The sequence below is a fragment of the Chiloscyllium punctatum genome, chromosome 48, assembly GCF_047496795.1.
Source record: "Chiloscyllium punctatum isolate Juve2018m chromosome 48, sChiPun1.3, whole genome shotgun sequence".
Taxonomy (NCBI): Eukaryota; Metazoa; Chordata; class Chondrichthyes; order Orectolobiformes; family Hemiscylliidae; genus Chiloscyllium; species Chiloscyllium punctatum.
In genome coordinates this window covers 48321324-48347183 of record NC_092786.1, presented here as the reverse complement: position 1 = coordinate 48347183, position 25860 = coordinate 48321324, and the positions used below count along the sequence as shown (strand labels likewise).

The 25860-nt window shown below is 40.2% G+C and overlaps 1 protein-coding gene across 3 annotated transcripts; it reads right to left on the bottom strand.

Moving 5' to 3' along the window:
• On the bottom strand, positions 1 to 25860 carry mrps11 (mitochondrial ribosomal protein S11). 3 transcript variants are annotated; one of them, XM_072565143.1, is made up of 7 exons: positions 25708 to 25860; positions 16673 to 16801; positions 14082 to 14180; positions 9698 to 9827; positions 4965 to 5030; positions 1206 to 1353; positions 1 to 225 (listed from the first exon to the last, which is right to left on the bottom strand). In XM_072565143.1, the coding sequence occupies exons 1-6, from the start codon at positions 25773 to 25775 to the stop codon at positions 1246 to 1248; spliced, it is 600 nt and encodes a 199-aa protein (XP_072421244.1). In that variant the 5' UTR covers positions 25776 to 25860; the 3' UTR covers positions 1 to 225; positions 1206 to 1245. The 3 variants fall into 3 exon arrangements, with proteins under 3 accessions (XP_072421244.1, XP_072421245.1, XP_072421243.1); XM_072565144.1 differs by having other exon boundaries at positions 1233 to 1353; XM_072565142.1 differs by having other exon boundaries at positions 1 to 1353.

Genomic DNA, 25860 nt, shown 5'->3' with positions numbered 1-25860 from the left:
TTGGAGAAGAGCAAAATCAACATTTATTCTATTGTTAAATTGGCATTCTAGTCAGACAATCAGCACAGACATCTAGTAGTTTTTGGAACATAATTGCAATAAAAATGTTTTCATCCAGTCTCGTACTAAACAGTAGGTAGCCGTCCGTGGACTTTTGTACAGCTCGTTTTAGGGTCTGGATTAAAAACAGAATGGGCTGGAAATATTCAACAGATCAAACAGCATCTGTGAAGGTGAAAACAAAGTTAACGTTTCAGGTCACTGACATTTCATAAAAACATTTGTCTAGATACAGCACACTCTGCAGCAACCACCAGCAAAGAGACCTAAATCAATATAAATTTAAGATCAGCAATTTGGCCCCAACTCACCTTTGCTTCATTTGAAACAGAACCTAAACTAATCTGCAATTGAAATCATTGTCTGACAATGATTTAGGTGCTGGAGGAAATGTTCATTAATGTCTTTAATGTATTCATGAAGCTTTTGCTTATAAGTAGCAAATTTGCTGAGTTGGAATGAATCTATGCATTCAGCAGCTCCCCTGCTGAATGCAAAGATGGGCTTTAATTAATATTAAAGGTATTTGATGAACAATAAGCCATTCATACTACACCCTGAAATCAATAAGAATGATGTTGCTCTGAGCTGAATTTGTTCCTCTTACCATTCAAATTGCGCTGGGAGCACATTGGTCATTAACAAATTAGAGCAGAACACACGTACAGGATGGTTAGCTGCAACCAGACTGTTGGATGCACCGTATTTTAATCCATTTCCACGAAACTTGAATTGGTCTTATTTTTTTCTCTTCAAATTATGAGGAAGTTATAATAGCAACCACTGTTGTTAAAAGGGCTTTGTCACTTTAGTTTTCAGATTTGCCTTGAAAAAAATACTGGCCAGAGATTAAACCGGCATCTACAGAATAGAAAAACGGTTGGATGGCTCCAATTTTGACATACTTTATGACTACACTTTTGTGATTCCTTTTCTGTGCATTGAGTGGTTAGAGCTGAGGAACCGCACACTTTTTTTTCTCTTAAGAGCTGTCAATTCAAACACATATAATTGAAACCTATTTCCTCAAGATTTACACAGGCTTTATTGCTATATTTGCCCTCAAGTAACAGGTTAACTTGAACCCTTAACATCTAGTTATTTTGAACTTGATGACTTTGGGACATCTAGGAACAAATAGTTACTTCTATTGATGTCTCTTTATCAATTACATATTGTGAAGCTTCACATTCTGCGGGCTTTCCGTGGTCGGCAGCCATTGTGAGGAATTGGCGTGTTGTCTGTGAGTGAAACCACCTGGAGGCCACCCATGCTTAATCCTTTTATGGCAGACTGCAATGACAAATGACAGGAGGAAATCAGGAAAACAACACAAAGTAGTGCACTCAGATTCTCAAACATATTTTAAAATATGAACATCTTATCTAAAACAATGAACTAAGTTTCCTGATAATTCAGTGAGTTGATATTATCAATAGCTCTTCCTCAAAGATCCAAAGTTCTAATCCCCTCTTGAGATGGCAGTAGGAACACTAAATGGATTTTGGTTCCCCTGAACTAGGAAGTGAAAGAAAAACCACCAGTTTATACCTCTTGAACAAGATCCAGTGATCTCTACCGGGAAGTATATATGAGGTTATGTCAGGAGCCTCATTCCTGATGAAGGGCTGTTACTCAACGTTGATTCTCCTGCTCCTCGGATGCTGCCTGACCAGCTGTACTTTTCCAGCACTACATTCTCGACTTATGTCAGGAGCAGTCATGATCAAATGTGACGCTCACCAAAACTGTCGCAGGTTGCACTCAGTGTCCCAGTTTCACAATGAAGAGTAAGTGTATGTGAGGAATTAAAGGGTGAAAATGAGGACTGCAGATGTTGGAAATCAGAGTTAAGATTAGAGTCGTGCTGGAAAAGCACAGCAGGTCAGGCAGCATCCAGGAAGCAGGAAAATCAACGTTTCGGGCAAAAGCCCTTCATCAGGTCTGAGCAATTGAAAGATGTGGAACTGTACCCTAGTTAGAGTTTGTGTCTTCAGGATAGGAGAGAATACTAGATGGGGAGAAGTGTACAAATGAACACAACACAATACCAATTAACAATGAAATGTGGAGTAGCATCAATGAGTAAATCGTTAGAGAAGTAACAATCGGTCAAGAGTTAATATCAATGAGAAATGGAGGAGCAGTAACTTAGTGTCTTATTGTTAGACTGATCTCATTAAACTATTAACACAGAGACCCAGGTCAAATCTCACCATGGCAGATGAAATTTGAATTCACTAAAAGTCTGGAATTAAGAGACTACTGATGGTCATGAAGCTATTGTCAATTGTTGGAAAAACTTACTTGCTTCACTAAATTCCTTTAGAGAATTGTTTTCCTTATCTGGTCTGGCCTACATGTGACTCCAGACCCACAGCAATCTGGTTGACACTTAACTGCCCTCTGGGCAAATAGGGATGGACAACAAATGCTGATCTAGCCACTAACATCCCAGGAATGAATAATAACATTAAAGACACAGCAGCAGCAGCAATTGGAGACAGAATAATGACCATTGAATCGTATCAGAGGTAAGAGTTAACATAACTAGGCTCCACTCGTTCCACCCAGGTCACTGAGATGCCATAGATCAACAATACATTTAATGTCATGTACCATGCCACGTGGTTTCCTCTACCCCATCCTCAACCACTGTTGGACCTGACACTGCAGATAGGAATATAATAATTATAGATTCAATTCTGTATCTTGATTACTTGGTAAAACTCCACCTATACTTATATGTGGGACAGAGATCAAGCAAGATGACCACATTGATTCACAGCCTCAAACTGACATTAACTGATATTAACAATCCAAATATTGCATTATGATAGATATGACACATTCCACATGTATATGATGTGAAGACCATCAGAACATTTGAAATAATTTTAACTTTGCTTACTTATGCATGGGAATTAATATTCCCTGGAAGAGAATATACTGCATAGGATTCATTTCAAATCCTCCCAGCTTTTTGTCCTTTTACACCACAGATAAAAATACAGGAAATAAAGCAGAAGATCAAGGTCCATAAATCTAGCTGCAGTTATACATCTGAATAGTCTTCCTCCTCAATTTTTCTTTCTGTCACAGTCTTAATGTTCTCATGCCAACACACCCACAGGGAATTTGATAAACACTTGGAGAAAAATATTAAAAGATAATTGCAATTACAAATACAAATCCCTAAAGCAGAAAAAGCATTGGCATAACCATGATGGGCTAAATAGCCTCCTCCTGCACTGAAATTTCTATAATACACAAAGAGCAAACTCCAGTAATTATCCCAATCAGCAAGCGGGAGAAAATCAAGTGTTTAAAGGATTAAAGCCAGAAGGAGAGGCTAAAACTCAGCATGGAGACTAACAGCAATGAGACAGCCTAATGTCATCAGCATATGCAACATCAGATCTGGTTTTCCAAATAAATATCCCCCGAGATTAATTTGCTAAGAATTAATCTCTGGGATAATACTAATGAATAACTGTTTGTGTGCAGAATTCTGAGAAGCTATCTGAGAGATGCAAAGAGGCATCAGGGAACAGGCTTGTTGAGCCAAAGGCATTGGCTTTCTTCATGTTTTTTTACAGTAAACTTTTCCACCTTTGTGGCAGAACCTAACCTACTTCAGAAGTACGCCTGATGACACGGGGAATATTGGTTAACTACTGTTGTGATTCTTTGCCGTCCCTGAATAATAAATTTCTAATGTTCATAATTTTGAATACTTTTAGTGAAATCATAAATAAGTGAATATATCAGCTACAAGAAATGCTCCTCACAAGACACACATCTGACGGTTGTTTTAGTAATGGTTTCATTTAATTAACACTAAACATTTATTTGAAGAACCAATGCAGACCAATTTTTGTTTCTTTAATTGTCTTGTTTATACCTCCTTATAGCTCATCACTGTGGTTAGTTAACCACTCTGGAAAAGTAGAAAGATTATGGTGCCAAATGTATATGCAACTATGTTGCTGGAATATTTTGTTTGGCAAGCTGACTGCTTTTCTGGGTGACTTGATGGACATTATTGTGACAGGCTCTTATGCTGGGCTGGTAATCCAGTGGCCTGGATTTATATTAATGACGAGTTGTATTTGGTTTAAACATGCCTGTAAATAGAAATTTTTAAAATCCTATAGGAAAGAAAACCCAAGCCTGGTATGATCTGTGTCTGACTCTTCCACCCTATACAGCTGGCCCTCAATTTTTTTCTGAAGTAGCCCGGAGACATACTTAAGTGACTACTTTCTCTGAGGAAATAGTTGCCAGTAATGCTCATATTCTGAAAATTAATGTGGAAATAAATGAGGATATGAATCAAAATCAGACTGATGGGAAGAAAGTTTCTTCCTGGCCGACTATGACGACTTTCTCAATCTGGTTGTGGTGAAGGGTTCTCCTAAGGCAGACATGTGCTTTACCCACTCCTGACTAATGTTTGATGAAGTCACTCTATGTTATACATGAAAATGATTCCATCATTTCATCCTTTGCCTAAATAAGCACATAAAAGTCAAGGTAGTAAGTGCAGAACTATATTAATTCAAGATAAGTTTTCCTACAAAATCCTAGATATTTGCTATTTTCAGTGTAGAACAAGCTTCTAAATATCTTGGCTGTTGTCGAGCCAAGAACAGACATGTGGAGTTAATAGTGCATGTTATTGTCTATTGTTGCAGACAGCAATGAGGGTTTCAGAACAATGGATTATTTAAATATATAGCAACAGCTTGCAGAACAAATATACATGGTGATCTCAGTGATCTGCGAGTAAAACGTTTTCCTTCACACTGGAGCTGGTGCATGAGACACACAAAGATAATGCCAATGAAGAGATGCAAAGGCTTCAGCAGGATCTACTTCAGTAGCTGAGTTCTGTAACTCACCAGCCTGCCGGGTCCCAAACCCTTCACCACCACACGCACAAAGGATATTCCTCGATCTGTTGCTTTCTGCCAACAATACAAACAGGAATATTTTATTTAGGATTTTGTTTTACACATAGTGATAATGCTTTTAAAGTGTATTATTTCTTAGTACTGCCCACTACTCTCCTACATCATGGGTGCCACATTTTCTGTTCCCAAACAACCACTTTGTATTCTGCTAAAACATCTTGAAATAATCTCCCTGAATTTTTCTCTTAACGCTAAGCAATCTGGTGTTGTCTGCTTAACTCTGGTGGTAGCACAAGGCCCCATCTGGTGATTAAATGTCTCATAGCACTGTTTGAAGAGCAAGATTAGTTTTGTGGTAGCCACTTGGTTGTAGAGAGGAACTTTGATTATCCGATATTCAATGAATTGAATTTTGGATTGTCCAAACAAGATCGCAAGGTCCCGATGCTTGGCTAACTATGTTATCCAGCGTTCGATTAACCTAACAAAATACTCCCCACCCGTGTCCTTCAGATAATCGAAGTTCCTCTGTAAATAGGTTTCCCTCACTGTGATTGCCAGCATCAGCCTGATAACAAAATTAATGGCAAGCTTTGGGTGTTATGAACATCTTAGATAGGGAGCTCAGTATTCAAATAGGAGCTTGGTACTAACAGGCCAAGTTTTGAGAGACCTGCAGCTGTGTAAGGAAGGCAACACACATAAACATTGTTCAGCCAGAAGATGTAAAATTTTAATTCTCAAAGAATGTCTGGGAGATTTGCATGAAGACACAACACTATGTGATTCACAGATGAAGCAGATTTAGGTTGGGCCAGGATTCTGTCAGTGTTGAGAAAATCAGAACAGCAGTAGGAGAATCTGTGTCAATGTTACCTGAGCATCTGTGCTGGAGCTTACACATTGTATGACACTTGTTGTTAAGCTGTTTTTGTTTATGTACTTTTTATGTATATTCCAAATGACTGTCTTTTCTTAGTTAAAATTAATGTTGGAAGAATCATTTTAGCAGTTAACAAAATGAGCAAGTTCCAAAAGATATTAATTACTCAAAAAAGTGAATCTAGTCTGTTTCATTTCAGATATGTGTGCCAGAGACAAAACACTTGTTTTAGCTGCGTTTTTTTTTACAAAGTACAGTTCACTGCTGTTGTAACCAATTTGCTTTGAACATTCTCCTTTTAACAGAAATTGATTGCATGTGAGCAAATCAAGAGTTAAACTTATATGGTGAAGGGCAGGGGAATGGGTCTGGGTGGGTTACTCTTCGGAGAGTCGGTGTGGACTTGTGGGGCTGAAGGGTCTGTATCCATACTGTAGGGAATCTAATCTAATCTAAAAAAAACGCATGCACCATTAAATCTGCTAGAGAAACTGGATACAGGAAATGTTGCAAAACACAAATAGGCATACACTAATTCTTAAAAAAAAAATCAGTTACCAGTGAATCATCCATAGGATGCTCACAGCAAATCAGTATATGTTGTTATCGACTAGAATTAAAATTATATCAACGCATATGTTCCCTCAAGACTACAGGCAGTCTGGATGAATTAATTCAAACAGTAATTGATGTTGAGACTGGGGATCTGACCCCAGTTGTGGTTTATAATTAAGAGCCTGTAGATATTGTGGATCTAACATTGGATGTTCCAGGAGAGTTTTCTTCACAGTGTAAATGACTGCTTTTGCTCATCCCCAAGCCAGTTAATGAAAGATACAGGTCTAGTGTTGAGAAGAGAAATGAGATTGAGTGAAATAAGCACAATTTGCTTTGATTGTTTACTTGGCATTTGTAAATCAAAGCCACTTAATAATTCTTATTGGGTTTTGTCAGCCAATTTTCAGAAAGACACTTCAGGACTTGGACAAAAGACAAGCAATTCGGTTTTATTTAAACAGGGAATTGGTGAGTCCGACTGTTGTACCCTTGGATTTCAATCTGGTGAAATTACACACTGAGCAGTATTGAGTACACTCCTGATCATTAAGCACACCCCATTATTGTACTTAGGAGAACATATATTACAGACCCATAAATTGTAGTTATAAGTATAGATAGATATAAATTAATATTTCACTGTATTGGTTGTGTGTGTGTATTTTTGTTCTGTTAATCCATGTTTATATGGTAATAGCACACTCTGCTGGAGCTACTCCTTAATGTGCAATATTAAACATACAGTTAGATGTGTGTGTTAAGGATACTTCTATAAATGGTGCCATTTTCCCATACAAATTCACATACTCTCTTAGCAAACTTTCCAAGCAAGAAAAAATTGCTATATTAATATATCGAACTTGAGATAACTGGCTAGTAGGTAATCGTGCATTTAAAATCGGTTTTAAATCAACTATAAGGCAGAAATAGCAATGACTTTCACTTTTTTTGCATTAATGTAAAAGCATTAATCAAACTAATTGTAGAGCTAAAAGGCAATTGCTGTGTGGATTTAATAAATTGAATATTTATGACAAATAAAATTGTAATAGCAATATTAAAATACTGCAATGTTTGCAGTAATTTTTGTAAGTAATATAAATTGAATGCATCATACTGGAAAATTAGTTAGTGAGGCTTGACACAGAACAAACACTTTATTACAAACAGACACTATTGTAGGAACAGCATAAAACTATATGGTGAGGACATGAAAACAAGAAAAGGGCTTTTGAGGCAGGCTCTAAGCAAAGTTTTGAAAAACTGGCAAATGGAGCCTTTCACTTCTTCAAAAAGTAATCATGTTCTTACCAAAAAAAAAATCGGATTGCATAAACAAAGAATCAATTTCTAAATTAATTTAAAGCTAATTATCTATAATTGTGGGTTCTTCTCATATTTCCATCTGAGTAATGACATCTCTGAAAGAGTCTGCAATGAGATCTCGAACAATCATTTGTTTTTATTTCAGGTGCATAAGTGACTATGATAACCACTTACTCAAGTTAATCCCAGTCTTACTGCAGTAAACTGAAGATTAGGATGACCTGTCCAACATCACATTTCATTTCAATTTAATTCTTTGCTACCTGACAAGTGTTTTCCTGCAGCTTTTCTAGTACTCTGCAATCAACATACATTTTAAGATTTTTATGCTTAGTTGCAGGTACTGAACAGTGAGCAGAATGCCTGCAATTTGGTGGGGTTGGATCACAGAATATTTGCTCATAGTGAACTCACAGATTGGGTCTTGTAGAGTTAGGTAGCCTATCGTGGGTTGCACAATTTAGCCATCTACACAAATTTAAAGGCTCTTGAACACAAAGCTAAATGGCTGCCTCGAAGTACAAATATTGTTTCAAATTTAATAGTTAAGTCTTTAATTTCAAATTTCAAACAAGTCTTTGCCAAGGCTGATTTGGAATTTTAGGGGAAACAGAGAAGTGAAAGGAAACTCAATGTGGAAAGATAAAACTGGTCCTGTGGGCCTTTAACAGTATGATACAACATCTGATTTGGTGTCTGGTAGCTAGTACAGTGAGTCATTTTTAAACTGAGTGTGTATCTGTGTTGGGTGGATGCAAAGAGGACTGCATTTTTCCTCTCCAGAGAACAACAGTGCACATTGTTCCCTGCAGCTTGAGATCATCATGTTCAGCACCATGGACAGATACAAATAGATGAGGGTACACTTAAATAATCTACCAAGTCAACAACATCACAGAACCATGTGTGGTTTAAAGACCCTACACTGCACACCATCATAAGTTATCTGTCAATCTATTGCATATTTGCAGCTCACAGAAGCTATGCTCCAGACAAAAGGGTGCAAATCTACCCTCTGAAGACCCCAAGGTAAATTCACTCACAGGATGACCAATCAGAGAAAAGTCACCTCACCATGCCTGTAAACTGATTAGAAGGAACCGGCAAGGAGCTGCTCCTCCAATCCCAGGCTTGATCTCCCTCGTCTTATTCCTGACAAGCTCACTAGTAAGAGCACCAAACGCCAGAAAGCAATAACTGGTGAATGGAAGAACAGAGAGCAGTTAGGAAAGTAACTTATTGCAGTGAGGGAGTCACTGGTGGAGCCTTAAGCAAGAATGGTGGGGAGAAAGGTAATTGCAAGAAGGCTTGTGGAGGGAGAAGGCGTCCAAATACTCCATAAATGAACACAAATATTGAAGCCACTGTTACTAATTGACTGCTTCATCAAATGAATTTGTTTGTAAGAATGAAAATGTAGACACTTGAAAATCACAATGTAATCTTCAGGAAAATCTCAAGAGGATCCCTTGAAAAAAGACTTCTGCATCTCTCCCAGGACAATGATTTCCCAATACCAAAACAATGCAGTAATCTTTACTATATAATTCCAGTTCCTATATCAGCCACATTTGCAACTTCTTTATAATCATCAGTTGAATGTCAAACTGGAGGCAATTTAATCCAATGGCATCATGTCTCCTATTAAATGGATTGAGATTGCCCAAAATTAGTTTGTGTAAAATCCACATAGCCAACAGAGAAAAGAAATTATTATTTTCACATTATTTTCGGCTGGCTAGATTCTTCAGCTAAAAGATGACCACTTCAAAATAGTGTACAACTGAGCCTCTAAAAGGTGTTTAATGAATTCTGAAAATGGCGATCAGTAAAGGTAAAAGCAGCAGTGAAAGTGGTTTTAGAAAGTTTTCCAGGTGCTGTGATGAAACACAAAGTCAACTCATCAAATAGGTTTAAAATATGCATTTATAATGGAAAAGGAAAACTGCTTTACCACTGCTGCTGAGATGCCAGCAGTCTGCGCTGCAATTGGGGTCCCCTTCTTGGCATTCTTAAATCCTTCTGTACCACATGAAGTCCGTACCATGCTTAGTCCATCATGGGTAGTAACCTGAACGTGTGTGCTCAGGGAAAAAAACAACATCATCTAAGTGACAGAAAAAGTGGGGTAGAAATTCCTGAAAAATTGTCAATCAGATTTCAACATGTACGCATTTAGAGTCATTGAGTTATACAGCGAGGAAACTTTGGTCCAACCTGTCAGTGCTGACCAGATATCCTAAACTGGTCTAATCCATTTGCCAGTATGTGGCCCATATCCCTCTAAATCCTTCATATTCATGTACCCATCCAGATGTCTTTTAAATCTTGTAATTGTACCAACCTTCACCACTTCCTCTGCCAGCTCATTCCATACATGTACCACCCTCTGCATGAAAATGTTGTCCCTCAGGTTCCTTTTACATCTTTCTCTAGTTTTGGACTCACCTACCCTGGGAAAAAAGGCCTTGGCTATTCACCCTATCCATGCCTGCGTGATTTTATAAATCTCGATAAAGTCATCCCTCAGTCTCTGACTTTCCACAGAAAAAAGCCCGAGCCAATTCAGCCTCTTCTTGTAGTTCGAATCTCCAATCCTGCCAACATCCTTGTAAATCTTTTCTGAATCCTTTCAAGTTTAACAATGTATTTCCTGTAGCAGAGAGACCAGAATTGAATTTAGTATCCTAAACGTGGCCTCAAAGTCTTGCACAGCCGCAACATGATGTCCCAACTCTTATACTCAGTGCACTGACCAATGAAGGCAAGCGCACCAAAAGCCTTCTTCATCAACTTGTCTACTTGCAACTCCACTTTCAAGGAAATATGCACCTGCACCACTAGATTGGCAACCCTACCATTAACTGCATAAGCCCTAACCTGGTTTGCCTCACCAAAATGCAACACCTCACATTTATCTAAATTGCAAGGTACACCCTAAATTTATCTAAATCAAACTCTATTTACCACTCCATCTATTGAAGGTCCCATTGTACTCTGAGATAATCTTCTTTACTGTCCACTATACCACCAATTTTGGTTTCATCTGCAAACTTACTAAACAGACCTCCTATTTAATATCGCAATTATTTATTTAAATGACAAAAAGCAGTGGACCCAGTCCAGATTCTTGCGGCACACTGCTGGTCACAGTTCCAGTCTGAAAAGTAACCTTCTACCACCACCCTCTATCTCTTACCTGCAAGCCAATTTTGTATCTGATTGGCTAGCTCCCTCTGGATTTCATGTGATCTAACCTTGCTAAGTATTCTACCATGCAAAACCTTATTGAATACTTCGCTGAAACCCATAAAGACAACATCTATTGCTCTGTCTTGATCAGTCTTCATCAGTCTTCTTTGTCCCCTATTCAAAAACCTCAATCAAGTTAATGAGACAGGATTCCCACACACAAAGCCGTGTAGACTACCCCGAATCAGTTTTTGCCTTTACAAATAATGTATTCTGTCCCTCAGAATTCCCTCCAACAGGTTACCCTCCACTGATGTCGGCCACACTGGTCTGAGTTCCAGTGGCTTTTCCTTACACCTTTCTTCAATAATGGTACCACATTAGCTACCCTCCAGTCTTCCAGCAAATTACCTGTGGCTTTTGATGATACAAGTATGTCAGCAAACGGCCCAGCAATCTCTTCCTGAGCTTCCCAAAAAGTCTGGGATATACCTGATCAGATCCAGGGGATTTATCTACCTTTATGTGTCTTAAGACTCCCACATCCCCTCTTCCCCAATATGGACACTTTTCAAGTCATCACTATTTATTCACCAAGTTTCCTACCCTCCATGTCCTTCTCCACTGTAAATACTGATGCAAAATATTTGTTAGTATCTCACCCATATTCCGTGGTTACACACATAGACAACCTCACTGATCTTTAAGGAGTCCTATTCTCTCCCTAGTTACCCTTTTGTCCTAAATGTATTTGTAGGATCTTTCTGGATTCTCCTTAACCCTATTTGCCAAAGCTATCTCATGTCCCCTTTTTGTCCCCTTGATTTCCCTCTTAGGTATACTCCTACTGCTCTTCTACTCTTCTATGAACTCATTTGATCCCAATTGTCGATACTTATCATATGTCTCCTTCCTTTTCTTGACCAGAGCCTCAATTTTTTCCTCATCCAGCATTCCCTACACTTACCAGCCTTGCCCTTCGCACTAACAGGAACATACAGTTTCTGAACTCACATTATCTCAGTTTTGAAGGCTTCCCACTTTCCAACCATCTGTTTACCTGCGAACAGCTTCCCCCAGTCAGTATTTAATATTCACTGCGGTAAATAATGTCCATGTTGATAATCCAGAATAAGTACAATTCCATGCAAACTAAGGATTGCTCCACTTTGCCCATGCCACAGCAGAGCCCAATATTCTGTACTGCACTCTGGCATTTTTCCTATAAACTTTACAATAAGACATGGGTAACATTGCCAATTACTGTCAAATCAGGGATAGTTTAGTGCTGTGAGCAAATTATCATGGGTAATGGGTTGACATGATCCCAATGTCATTTTAGCCAATTAAAGAACTTCCAACTTGAGAGTCTAAACTTAAAAACGAAAAACCAACATCCGCCTCCATCCACCACCACAGTCCTCCCTGTGAAAGAACATGCCAATTACTTTTTAAAACTACAACAAAAGTTCTGCATTTATACAGTACATTTAGCAGTTTAAAAAAAAGTTTCAAAATGACAGAAACAAAAAGGCAAGGGTTCAGAACAGATTAACCAGGATGTTGCCAGGTATGGAAAGTTTCCGTAATAAAGAAAGGCTGGATAAGCTGGAACTTTTTTAACTGGAGCAACGGAGGTTCAGAGGTGACCTTATAGAAGTTTATAAAATAATGAGGGGTTAATGGAGTTAATGGTAGTTGTCTTTACCCTAGCATGGGGAATTTCAATACCGGGGGCAGATTTTCAAGGCGAAAGGCATGGGGACAATTACTTTTACACGGGGTGGTCCATTGTGGAATGAACTTCCAGAGAAAGTGGTGGATGTAAGTGCAATTACAACATTCAAAAGACATTTGGATATAAATAGGAAAGGTTTGGCGTGCTTTGGGCCAGGAGCAAGCAGGTGGGACTATTTTAATTTGGGATTACGTTCGGCATGGACTGGCTGGATCAAACATCTGTTTCCGTGCTGTATGACTCTACGACTATGTCGTCAGAAAGAAGGTCATTTTAAGAACAATAATCAAATGCAAGGCCAGGGATGAATTTTGAGGCGGGATTTTAATGGCAGAGAGAGGGAGATGTGAAAAGGCAAGAGGCAAAGATGGGAAAAATGAGCACAAATTTAGGTGAGATCACATTCAAGCTTACAGAATAAAAAGATGAGATTGCAATTTTCTGAAATAACATAGGATTCAAGGATGTTTATTTGAATTTAACTCTGAAGGTGATTTTAAATGAGTGGAGAACAGCTCATCAAAAAGACTGGCAGTTTCTTAATAGACTAGACAGTCAGCCTCAATTTCTTTGCTCACATCCTGGAATGGCACTTGAACATAAAGCCGCTTGACCAGAAGTGAAGATGTTACCTACTGAAACACAGTTGACACTTGAGAGAAACTAGAGAGAGATGTGAGTTCAGGAATGGTCCTGAAGGTATCCTGGTTGGAAATTTAGCTAATTGAGAAAGAGGAAATAAGAAGCAGAAAAATGATATTATTTTCAACCTAAAAATCATAATAAAATAATGACCAAATCTAAACATGGTGTTGCTTTCATTAAGAGGAAGTTATTGGTATTTTCAGAAAATGAATTTATGTTAATCTGAATGGATGATTTAAGTGTTTTTTAAAATGTTAATTTAATTTTCAAGACGTCAGGAATTTTTAAAATATAGATCTAATTCTGAAATATGCTTTCTGCATCAAACATGTCAAATTAATTATTGATTTAAACCAAATGTTCACTCTTGTGTAAGATGCTATTTACACTGGATTATCTACTTTAAGGTCGCAACAACACAGTTTGATTTTTTACTGTCATGTTTTCTGTCAAAATTCTCCCTTGAAGGCAATGACTGATGCTTGGGCAAGTGGCTACTTTTTGTTTGAAAACAAGCGTCTCAAAACCATTTGATCATGTAGTCAGTCAAAGCCAAGAAAAATCTTGTCCTCAAGAAAAACCACACTTGCATTTTCTCGATATGGATATGTATATGAATATGGATTAGTAGTCAGTTAACTTGCTTGTATTTATTAACTTGGAAAAGTAAATTATAGTGCCAATTATAGTCTCCTATCAGGTAGTCATCTCAGATTAATGAATCTAGTATCTGTCATTAAACATTGCTACATCAAATACTTACTTATTATATGTTGCCTTGATATGTGCTATGTGTAGCTCTTCAAACTTTTTGCCTCCCCAGCGCAAAGGGCTCTCCTGTCCTGGCATTGGAGGTAGGATACTGTAGGTGACACACAACTAATAATAATTCAACTGTATGAATAATAAGAAAGCTCATATTAAATCTCTTCTTTGGGAATTTCAACACTTTTTTCAAACTCCAATAATCTACTGTGCTGCAATTTTGAGCTTTTTAACTGGGTACATTCAGTGGGCCTGAGAAACTGCACCATTTTGTACCAGCTGTGACTATGACCCACCCTTGTCAATTTTAACTGCAGCGAATTGAACCTTCTGACCTTTAAAATAGCTGACATGCTGTGAAGAATTTGGAACTATGAAGTCAATGAGAGCTTCACCATAATCATTGTCAAGCCAACTTGAAAAGTTGACAGTGATTCAGATCATACCACTGTCTGCAAAATTCTTTAGATTTTAAGTCCCACCAGCATATAATGAGTCTGCTCAATGCTCATAAGATACAACAGCAAAATCTCTTTCCAAATGTCCTCACTTTATGGAATTGAGTCTTGCTGGAGTATGGTTCTGCAGCCACAGGTAACCCTCTGGTTGTCCATGTGCTTGTCATTCTCTGTAGTGGTAGCTAGGTCAAGTGATAACATATTCCTTGAAATCATAGATAACTGGAATTGAGATATAGGTAAGCCATGAGCAGGCTTGGGGGGCCAAATGGCCTATTCCTATTTTTAGCACACTCACATCTGAATCAGAATTCCACCGTCAACCTTGACTACATAATATTTAACCTCTACTTCTGCATTATCAAGGAGCTGTCTTGGGAATGAAATTATAATGTAAGCTGACCTGTCTCCTCATGAAAATATTAAGGATCCTATGGCATACTTTAAACAGATGGCAGTGAGTTCTTGCCATCCTGTGACAAACATTCTTTTTTGAACAAATGGCACCCAAATAATTAACTGGTCATTATTACACTGTTTTTGGAATACCGTGCTCAAACCCCTTGGCATCACGGTAGCCCACAAACCTACCAACACACCTAAACAGCAATTAATGAAACTAATGGATACATTAGATACTACCAGTGAATCTAACGTAATTTACAATATACCATGCAAGAACTGTAAAAAACACTACATCAGACAAACGAGCAGGAAACTTGCCACCAGGATACATGAACACTGACTAGCCACCAAAAGACATGACCCACTATCACTAGTTTCCAGACAAAGAAGGACACCACTTTGAGTGGGACAACACACATATCTTTGGGCAGGCGAAACAAAGACACGAGATTTCTTAGAGGCATGGCATTCTAACCAGAACTTCATCAATAAATACATCAATTTCGATCCTATCTATGTTCCCGAGAAAAAAAAAGAACCAGATATGACATCATCTGCCTTAAGAAACCAAGACCTATAAAATATAGAGACAGGACATACCACTTGCACTTCACCAGAGACTCTCACTGATGATGTTAGGCAGTATGGTGACAAAACTTCTGAAAACAAATCTTCCAGCTCTGTGAGCTAACTTACATACTTATCATCAACCTGAGCTACAAATCTTCTCAAAAATTGCTAATATCTTGCTGTGAATAAACTGGCTGCTGAGATTGCCCACAGTGGCTCAGTGGGTAGCACTGCTGCCTCACAGCACCAGAGTCCCAGGTTCGATTCCAGCCTCGGGCAACCGTCTCTGTGGAGTTTGCCCATTCTCCCAGTGTCTGCGTGTTCTCCCACAGTCTAAAGATGTGCAGGTCAGGTGAATTGGCCATGCTAAACTGCCTATATTGTGAGGTGCATTAGTCAGAGGGAAATGGGTCTGGGTCGGTTACTCTTCGGAAGGTTGGTGTGGACTGGTTGGGCTGAAGGGCCTGTTTCCACACTGTAGGGAATCTAATCTAAACAGTGACAACAGTCTGAATCTAATGTATTAACTACAAAGAAACATGGGATACTCTGAGCACAGAATATAAAGTCCAGTTCTTTCTTCACTGGAAAGTAAATACTTGTTTGCCATTTGAACAAGGAAAAAAAATCAGAGCAGAGTCTAAACCTGATCTCACTCAAATTCCACTTTCAAATAAGGGTCAACGCAGAGTAAGCCTAAATAAGAGCCTGGCTATTTTATCAGCTATTTTATCTGCTCTCTAACCGAGAAAGCAATTGTAGTGCTGCTTACAAAATACCTTAGCTTTTACACCATTAAAAGGAAGTGCCTGAAAAAGGTCTGTCCAATTATCGGACAAGAAAAGGTTAAACACTTTATGAGCAGCTCAAAGCCAGATGGGCATTTAAAAAAATATTGCATTTCAGCAAGAACCAGTGTGATTTCCAAGACACAAAATGGGTCCCGGCTCCACGTGAAAGGCCAGATCATTTAGCTTGTGGTCTTTATGAAGATCCTGTCTCCGGAAACAGAATTTAATCCTGTTCAGTTTTCAAACAACACTGTTTTTGGATAGCAACTCCTGAAGTTGGACTGTCTGGTTCAAAATTAGACATATGGTTTTCCACAAAAAATATTTAGTCTAAAACAGTGCAGCTGAGAAGGAAGCAGGAATACCTGAAATCTGCTGAAGTCTTGCCTTCTGTTCGTTCTGTAGAATTGCACTCCTTTTCTGCTAGTTCTTGTAACTTTACGAAATTTGTATGTACCAAGCAGCGCTGGCTTTCCACTGAATCAACATGACCACTGGGAGAAGGATATGTAGACATTAGCATGAGTACAAATAAAACTCCACACAGTAAAGGTGAAAGCAAAGATATGTTACTGAATTCAGTTACTGCAATATTCAGAAATCACACTCCGATCATTTCGCAGTGGAACTTTACTGCATCTTTATCCTCCCACATGACTAAATTCTAGATTTTAAACTCACTACTTTGATTAAAAATGTGGGGAGGTCAAATATATATATTCTTGATATTATTGCTAAAAGCTGCTGCATATTTAGAGAAGCTGCCTTTCATTCAGGCTTTAGATAACTCTGGTTTCTTCAACAACACCTTCCAAACTTGCAACTACAAGTACAAGGACAGCAGATGCACAGGAACCACCTGCAAGCTCCTCTCCAGGTTACACACCATTCTGACTTGGAACTAAATTGCTGTTCCTTTACTATCACTGGAGAAAAGTCCTAGGACACCCCTGCAAGCAACTCTGTGGTTATATCTATAACCCTTGGACTACAGCAGTTTAGGAGGATGGCTCATCACCATGTTCTCAAGGGCAATTAGTAATGGGCAACAAGTTCAGTGATATCCTATGATAGAATTAGAAAACATGAGTGTCAAAAATCAGTTGGATGGGGAACAAGAAGGGTCTCCATAATGCAACCAACAATCTTTACCAAATACTATAGAGTCATAGAGACATGATTTCTATCTACAGGCCCCCAAACATAAGACATGATTTCCCATGCACAAAGCCATGTTGACTATCCCTAATCAGTCCGTGCCTTTCCAAATAAATGTACATCCTGTCCCTCAGGATTCCCTCCAACAACATGCCCAACACTGAGGTCAGGCTCACCGGTCTATAGTTCCCTGGCTTGTCTTTACCACCCTTCTTAAACAGTGGCGCCAATCTGTCAAAAAATGAATACTGTAACTATGTTGGCTTACATTCTTCCAACTCTCCTGCCTTGACTGATTTGGTTCTTAGTCTCTCAGTATTGCTTTTGGCAATAAATCCAACCAAAGGATCGATTCTTTCTGCGATCTGCTCCTATATCTTCATCCCCGACGAGGTATTTTCAAGCATTTCCATTTTATTGGCTCCATCATTAGTTCCAGCACTTTCAGCCACTTCTATCCTAACATTTAAAACTCAGTCTCCAAAGTTCTTGATCTCTTCCGATCCTATCACTTCTCAATTCTGATTTAAAAACAAACTTTTGGTCATCACATTTACTCTTCCGCTCCTGATTCAATATCAGTTTCTTATTTTTAATTCAGATGATACTACTTTAATAAATGTAGTCATTGACTGATCAATTCATTTGATTTTAGGACTGGCAGCTTAATGTTCCAGGATACAAATGCTACAGGAAGGATAGAAAGGGAGGCAAGAGAAGAGGGGGAGTGGCATTTTTGATAAGGGATAGCATTACAGCTGTGCTGAGGGAGGATATTCCTGGAAATATTCCTGGAAGTCATTTGGGTGGAACTGAGAAATAAGAAAGGTATGATCACCTTATTGGGATTGTATTATAGATCCCCTAATAGTCAGAGGGAAATTGAGAAACAAACTTGTAAGGAGATCTCAGCTATCTGTAAGGATAATAGGGCAGTTATGGTAGGGGATTTTAACTTTCCAAACATAGACTGGGACTGCCATAGTATAAAGGGTTTAGATAGAGAGGAATTTGTTAAGTGTGTACAGGAAAATTTTCTGACTCAGTATGTGGACGTACCTACTAGAGAAGATGTAAAACTTGACCTACTCTTGGGAAATAAGGCAGAGCAGGTTACTGAGGTGTCAGTGGGGGAGCACTTTGGGGCAGCGACCATAATTCTATTAGATTTAAAACAGTGATGGAAAAGGATAGACCAGATCTAAAAGTTGAAGTTCTAAATTGAAGAAAGGCCAATTTTGACTGTATTAGGCAAGAACTTTCAAAAGCAGAATGGGGGCAGATGTTGGTAGGTAAAGGGACAGGTGGAAAATGGGAAGCCTTCAAGAATGAGATAACGAGAATCCAGAGAAAGAATATTCCTGGGAGGGTGAAAGGAAAGGCTGGTAGGTGTAGGGAATGCTGGATGACTAAAGAAATTGAGTGTTTGGTGAAGAACAAGAAGGAAACTGGATGTTTAAGAAGGAAATTGGAGGGAAAGTTAGAACAAGGGAAGTCAAGAAAGACAACTGTATCAATGATGCAGAAAACTCAGAAAGGGATCATGCTGTAAGGTTGAGTGAAATAGGAGTTGATGGAAAGGGTGAGGGCAGTAACAAATTAAAAATACTATACATGAATGCACGAAGCATTAGAAATAAGATGGATGAGCTTGAGGCTCTTTTGGAAATTGGCAGATACGATAGTATGGGGATAACTGAGACATGGCTTCAAGTGGACAGGGCCTGGGAAATGAATATTCAAGGCTACACGTGCTATCGTAAGGACAGACGGACGGGCAGAAGGGGTGGGATGGCCATGTTGGTAAGAGATGATATTCAGTCCCTTGCGCGGGGGGGGACCTAGAATCAGGGGATGTAGAGTCAGTGTGGATAGAGTTGAGAAATACTAAGGGTAAAAAGACCCTCTTGGGAGTTATCTACAGGCCCCCAAACAGAAGTCTGGATGTCAGATGTAAGTTAAATCAGGAGCTGAAATTGGCCTGTCGCAAAGATGTTACTGCAGTTGTTATGGGGGATTTCAACATGCAGGTAGACTGGGTGAATCAGGATGGTATTGGACCTCAAGAAAGAGACTTTGTGGAGTGCCTCAGAGATGGATTCTTAGAACAGCTGGTACTGGAGCCGACCAGGGAGAAGGCAATTCTGGATCTGGTGTTGTGCAACGAACCGGAATTGGTCAGGGACCTTGAAGTGAAGGAGTCATTGGGAAGTAGTGATCATAATACAATGAGCTTCAATCTGCATTTTGAGAGGGAGAGGGTACAATCGGAAGTGACAATATTTCTGTTGAATAAAGAGAACTATGGAGCTATGAGGGAGGAGCTGGCCAAAGTTCAATGGTGCAATACCTTAGCAGGAATGACAGTGGAAGAACAATGACGGATATTTCTGTGTATAATGCAGAAGTTGCAGGATTAGTTCATTCCAAAAAGGAAGAAAGATCCCAGGAGGAGGCATAGGTGGCTGTGGCTGACGAGGGAAGTTAAGAAACATATAAAGTTAAAAGAGAAAAAGTATAACATAGCAAAGATAAGTGGGAAAACGGAGGACTGGGAAGCTTTTAAAGAACAACAGAGGATTACGAAGAAGGAAATACGCAGAGAAAAAATGAGGTACGAAGGTAAACTGGCCAATAACATAAAGGAGGATAGTAAAAGTTTTTCTGGTATGTGAAAGGCAAAAAAATGGTTAAGATTAAAATTGGGCCCTCGAAGACAGAAACAGGGGAATATATTACGGGGAACAAAGAAATGGCAGAAGAATTGAATTGGTACTTCAGACCTGTGTTCACTGGGGAAGACACAAGCAATCTCCCTGAGGTAACAGTGGCTGAAGGACCTGAACTTAAGGGAATTTATATTTGCAGGAATTGGTTTTGGAGAGACTGTTAGGTCTGAAGGTTGATAAGTCCCCAGGGCCTGATGGTCTACATCCCAGGGTACTGAAGGAGGTGGCTCGAGAAATCATGGATGCGTTGGTGATTATTTTCCAGAGTTCGATAGATTCGGGATCAGTTCCTGCGGATTGGAGGGTGGCTAATGTTGTACCACTTTTTAAGAAAGGTGGGAGAGAGAAAGCAGGAAATTATAGACCAGTTAGTCTGACCTCAGTGGTGGGAAAGATGCTGGAGTCTATTATAAAGGATGAAATTATGACACATCTGGATAGTATTAACAGGAGAGGTCAGAGTCAGCATGGATTTATGAAGGGGAAATCATGCTTGACTAATCTTCTGGAATTTTTTTGAGGATGTAACTCTGAAGATGGATGAAGGAGATCCAGTAGATGTAGTGTACCTGGACTTTCAGAAAGCTTTTGATAAAGTCCCAAATAGGAGGTTAGTGAGCAAAAGTAGGGCGCATGGTATTGGGGACAAAGTATTAACTTGGATTGAAAGTTGGTTGGCTGATAGGAAACAAAGAGTAGTGATAAACGGCGCCATTTCGGAATGGCAGGCAGTGACCAGTGGGGTTCCGCAGGGATCAGTACCGGGACCGCAGCTTTTTACAATATATATTAATGATATAGAAGATGGTATTAGTAATAACATTAGCAAATTTGCTGATGATACTAAGCTGGGTGGCAGGGTGAAATGTGATGAGGATGTTAGGAGATTACAGGGTAACCTGGACAGGTTAGGTGAGTGGTCAGATGCGGGGCAGATGCAGTTTAATGTGGATAAATGTATGGTTATCCACTTTGGTGGCAAGAACAGGAAGGCATATTACTACCTAAATGGAATCAATTTAGGTAAAGGGGCAGTGCAGAGAGATCTGGGTGTTCTTGTACACTAGTCAATGAAGCTAAGCATGCAGGTACAGCAGGTAGTGAAGAAGGCTAATAGCATGCTGGCCTTCATAACAAGAGGGATTGAGTATAGAAGCAAAGAGGTTCTTCTGCAGCTGTACAGGGCCCTGGTGAGACCACACCTGGAGTACTGTGTGCAGTTCTGGTCTCCAAATTTGAGGAAAGACATTCTGGCTATTGAGGGAGTGCAGCGTAGGTTCACGAGGTCAATTCCTGGAATGGCAGGACTACCTTATGCTGAAAGACTGGAGCGACTGGGCTTGTATACCCTTGAGTTTAGAAGACTGAGAAGGGATCTGATTGAGACATATAAGATTATTAAAGGATTGGACACTCTGGAGGCAGGAAACATGTTTCTGCTGCTGGGTGAGTGCTGAACCAGAGGACACAGCTTAAAAATACGGGGTAGACCATTTAGGACAGAGATAAGGAGAAACTTCTTCACCCAGAGAGTGGTGGCTGTGTGGCAGTGGAGGCCCAATCTCTGGATTCATTTAAGAAAGAGTTGGATAGAGCTCTCAATAATAATAGAATTAAGGGTTATGGAGATAAGGCAGGAACAGGATACTGATTAAGGATAATCAGCCATGATCATATTGAATGGTGGTGCAGGCTCGAAGGGCAGAATGGCCTACTCCTGCACCTATTGTCTATTGAAACATATGTCAGGTTCAGACAGGATAGATCGAGTGAATCCTGAGAAGAGTATAAAGGCAGTAGAAGTATACTTAAGAGGGAAATCTAGAGGGCAAAAAAGGGACATGAGATAGCTTTAGAAAATAGAATTAAGGAGAATCCAAAGTGTATTTACAAATACATTAAGAACAAAAGAGTAACCAAGGAGAGAATAGGACCCCTCAAAGATCAGCAACGCGGCCTTTGTGTGGAGCCACAGAAAATGGGGGAGATACTAAACGAGTACTTTGCATCAGTATTTACTGTGGAAAAGGATATGGAATATATAGAATGTAGGGAAATAGATGGTGACACCTTGCAAGATGTCCATATTACAGAGGAGGAAGTGCTGGATGTCTTGAAATGCATAAAGGTGGATAAATCCCCAGGACGTGATCAGGTGTACTCTAGAACTCTGTGGGAAGCTAGAGAAGTGATTGCTGGGCTTCTTGCTGAGATACTTGTATCATCGATAGTCACAGGTGAGGTGCCGGAAGACTGGAGGTTGGCTAACGTGATGCCACTGTTTAAGATGGGTGGTAAGGATAAGCCAGGGAACTATAAGCCAGTAAGCCTGACCTCGGTGGTGGGCAAGCTGTTGGAGGGATACCTGACAGACAGGATGTACATGTATTTGGAAAGGCACGGACTGATTAGGGAGAGTCAACATGGCTTTGTGCGTGGGAAATCATGTCTCACAAACTTGATTGAGTTTTTTGAAGAAGTAACAAGGAGGATTGATGAGGGCAGAGCGGTAAATGTGATCTATATGGAATTCAGTAAGGTGTTCAACAAGGTTCCCAGTGGGAGACTGGTTAGCAAGATTAGATCTCACAGAATACAGGGAGAACTAGCCATTTGGATACAGAACTGGCTCAAAGGTAGAAGACAGAGGGTGGTGGTGGAAGGTTGTTTTTCAGACTGGAGGCCTGTGACCAGTGGAGTGCCACAAGGATCGGTGCTGGGTCCTCTACTTTTTGTCATTTACATAAATGATTTGGATGTGAGCATAAGAGGTATAATTAGTACGTTTGCAGATGACACCATATTTGGAGGTGTAAGTGGACAGCGAAGAAGATTACCTCAGATTACAATAGGATCTTGACCGGATGGGCCAATGGGCTGAGAAGTGGCAGTTGGAGTTTAATTCAGATAAATGCGAGGTGCTGCATTTTGGGAAAGCAAATCTTAGCGGGACTTATACACTTAATGGTAAGGTCCTAATGAGTGTTGCTGAACAAAGAGACCTTGGAGTGCAGGTTCATAGATTCTTGAAAGTGGAGTTGCAGGTGGATAGGATAGTGAAGAAGGCGTTTGGTATGCTTTCTTTTATTGGTCAGAGTATTGAGTACAAGAGTTGGGAGGTCATGTTGCGGCTGTACAGGACATTGGTGAGGCCACTGTTGGAATATTGTGTGCAATTCTGGTCTCCTTCCTATCAGAAAGATGTTGTGAAATTTGAAAGGGTTCAGAAGAGATTTACAATGATGTTGCCAGGGCTGGACAATTTGAGCTTTAGGGAGAGGCTGAACAGGCTAGGGCTGTTTTCCCTGGAGCGTCAGAGGTTGAGGGGTAACCTTATAGAGGTTTACAAAATCATGAGGGGCATAGATAGGATAAATAGACAAAGCCTTTTCCCTGGGGTCGGGCATTCCAGAACTAGAGGGCATAGGTTTAGGGTGAGAGGGGAAAGATATAAAAGAGATCTAAGAGGTAACTTTTTCGTGTAGAGGTTGGTACGTGTATGGAATGAGCTGCCAGAGGATGTGGTGGAGGCTGGTACAATTGCAACATTTAAGAGGCATTTGGATGGGTAAATGAGTAGGAAAGGTTTGAAGGGATATGGGCCGGGTGCTGGCAGGTGGGACTAGATTGGGTTGGGATATCTGGTCGGCATGGACAGGTTGGACCGAAGGGTCTATTTCCATGCTGTACATCTCTATGACTATAGAAGGCTGGGAATTACGGACTTTGCACTTTTCACGACCCCCTGGTCATCACAAAATACAGTTTAATTGACTACATTTATGAAATCATCACTTCCTCAGTACTACACAGGAATGCTTACCTATCAAGGTTATTTACTCTAAATAATTGAAACATAGAAATACATTTGCACACAGTATGATCACACAGACATCAACACTGTTTCATGACAATGACCTCTCTAATCTAAGTCCTACTCTAGGACATGAGCAGAAGAAACAAGTCTAAAACCCCAATATGGGAATGAAAAGAGTTGATGCACTGTGTTGAGGCTTTAAACAGGAGCCCTTTCTGTTTGCTCTGGCAGATGTAAGAGATCTCATGCTGCCACTTCAAAGGAGGTATACTCTGGCTAATATTAATCTCTTAATCACAAATCATACTATATGATGTTTATCACAATGCTGTTTCTGGGAGCTTGGCATGCACAAATTTGCTGCTTAGTTTGCGATATTTAGAATTCTAAATTGCCTATAAAGTTCTTTGACATATCCAGTGGTAATGAAATATAAATGCTAAGTATTTTTAAGTGATAATAGTTAAAGGCCTTCATCAGCAATGCGGGGGGGGGGGGGGGGGGGGGGGGGGTTGCTGAGAGATAAATAGGAAGATGATAGGTAGATGTAGGTGGGGGGTAATTCTAAGAGGTCGGTGGGGAGGGTGGAGCAGATAGGCCACATTTCCATCCTTTCTGTGTCCAGATTGTCCCTCAAAGAATGTTAGGTTTTTATATGATCTCCTTTCATTCTTTGAAAAAGAAACTCTTGCAAATACATGCCCAGTCTCTTCAATGCTATGGCATAGGGTGTCTCAACATCCTGGAGATTAATCTGGTGAACCGCTACTAATTCATCTATGGCAAACTGTCATCCTTCAGAAGGGGCCAATTACTCCTGCTGTGGTCTCACCAAGGTTCTATACAACTGAAGCAAGGTACCTTGATCCCTGTTTTCAAATTCTCTTGCTTTAGAGGTGAACATGCCATTTTTAAAATACACTGCTGGTTCCATCAGCATGTAATACCCATCCCCAACTGCCTTTTAAATGAGTGGGTTGGTTGGGCTATTTCATGGAGAAAGTGAGGACTGCAGACGCTGGAGATCAGAGCTGAAAATGTGTTGCTGGAAAAGCGCAGCAGGTCAGGAAGCATCCAAGGAACAGGAGAATCGACGTTTCGGGCATAAGCCCTTCTTCAGGGCTATTTCATGGGCAGTTAAAAGTCAACCAAATTGCTGTGGGACTGGATGGGCCAAGCTGGGTAAAGGTGGCAGATTCCCTTCTCAAGCTGAATGAGGTTAGTATGAGAAACTAATGTTGAGGTAGATGAGCAGTATTAAGTTAGAATGTTGAAGCAGACTCAAGGGACTGAATGGCCTGCTCCTGCTCTTAAAATTTTGTACCTTCCTCCATGGTCACCTGTAATATTTATCATTCCAGCATGGGTCTTTGATGCTTTAATCATTATTACTAAAAACAAACTGGCTTCTTGGTTGCTGCTGTGCCTGCAAAGTTAGCTTTCGGTGACCTATGAACAAGGACATCCAGGTGCTTTTGGATCTCAAGCGCTGCCCAATCCCCAATGAGAGGCGAGGAAGCGGAGAACCGTTTTGGAGAGGCGGAGTTCCAGAGACGCTGCTGCTGTCTGCGAGTGGGAGAGACACGCGGGGAAGGCCAAGGGGCTGAACGGCCTCCTGTCAATGGGGAGGGGGAGGGGGAGGGGGGCGACAGTCACCATGGAAACGAGGCCTTAAAGGGCAGGCACACCGACTCACCAGCCGCCTCGAGCCTGCAGTAACCCTTGACCCAGCCGCCGCAGCACAACCCGTGGCCCGAGCATCATAGACGCAGTACGAACACCAGCCTTGGCCCCACTCTCGCTCCCAGGCCCAGGCTTAGGCCTCCAGCCACCACCAAAACAAAGGGAG

What these genes read in the sequence shown, in the direction of transcription:
- mrps11 (XM_072565142.1), bottom strand. Translation starts at nt 25,775, where the DNA reads ATGATGCTCGGGCCACGGGTTGTGCTGCGGCGGCTGGGTCAAGGGTTA. An exon ending in ATCAAGGCAACATATAATAA is followed by an intron (nt 9,828 to 14,081) that starts GTAAGTATTTGA and finishes TTTTTCCCTGAG; the next exon opens with CACACACGTTCAGGTTACTA. An exon ending in GTTTGGGACCCGGCAGGCTG is followed by an intron (nt 1,354 to 4,964) that starts GTGAGTTACAGA and finishes TTGTCATTGCAG; the next exon opens with TCTGCCATAAAAGGATTAAG.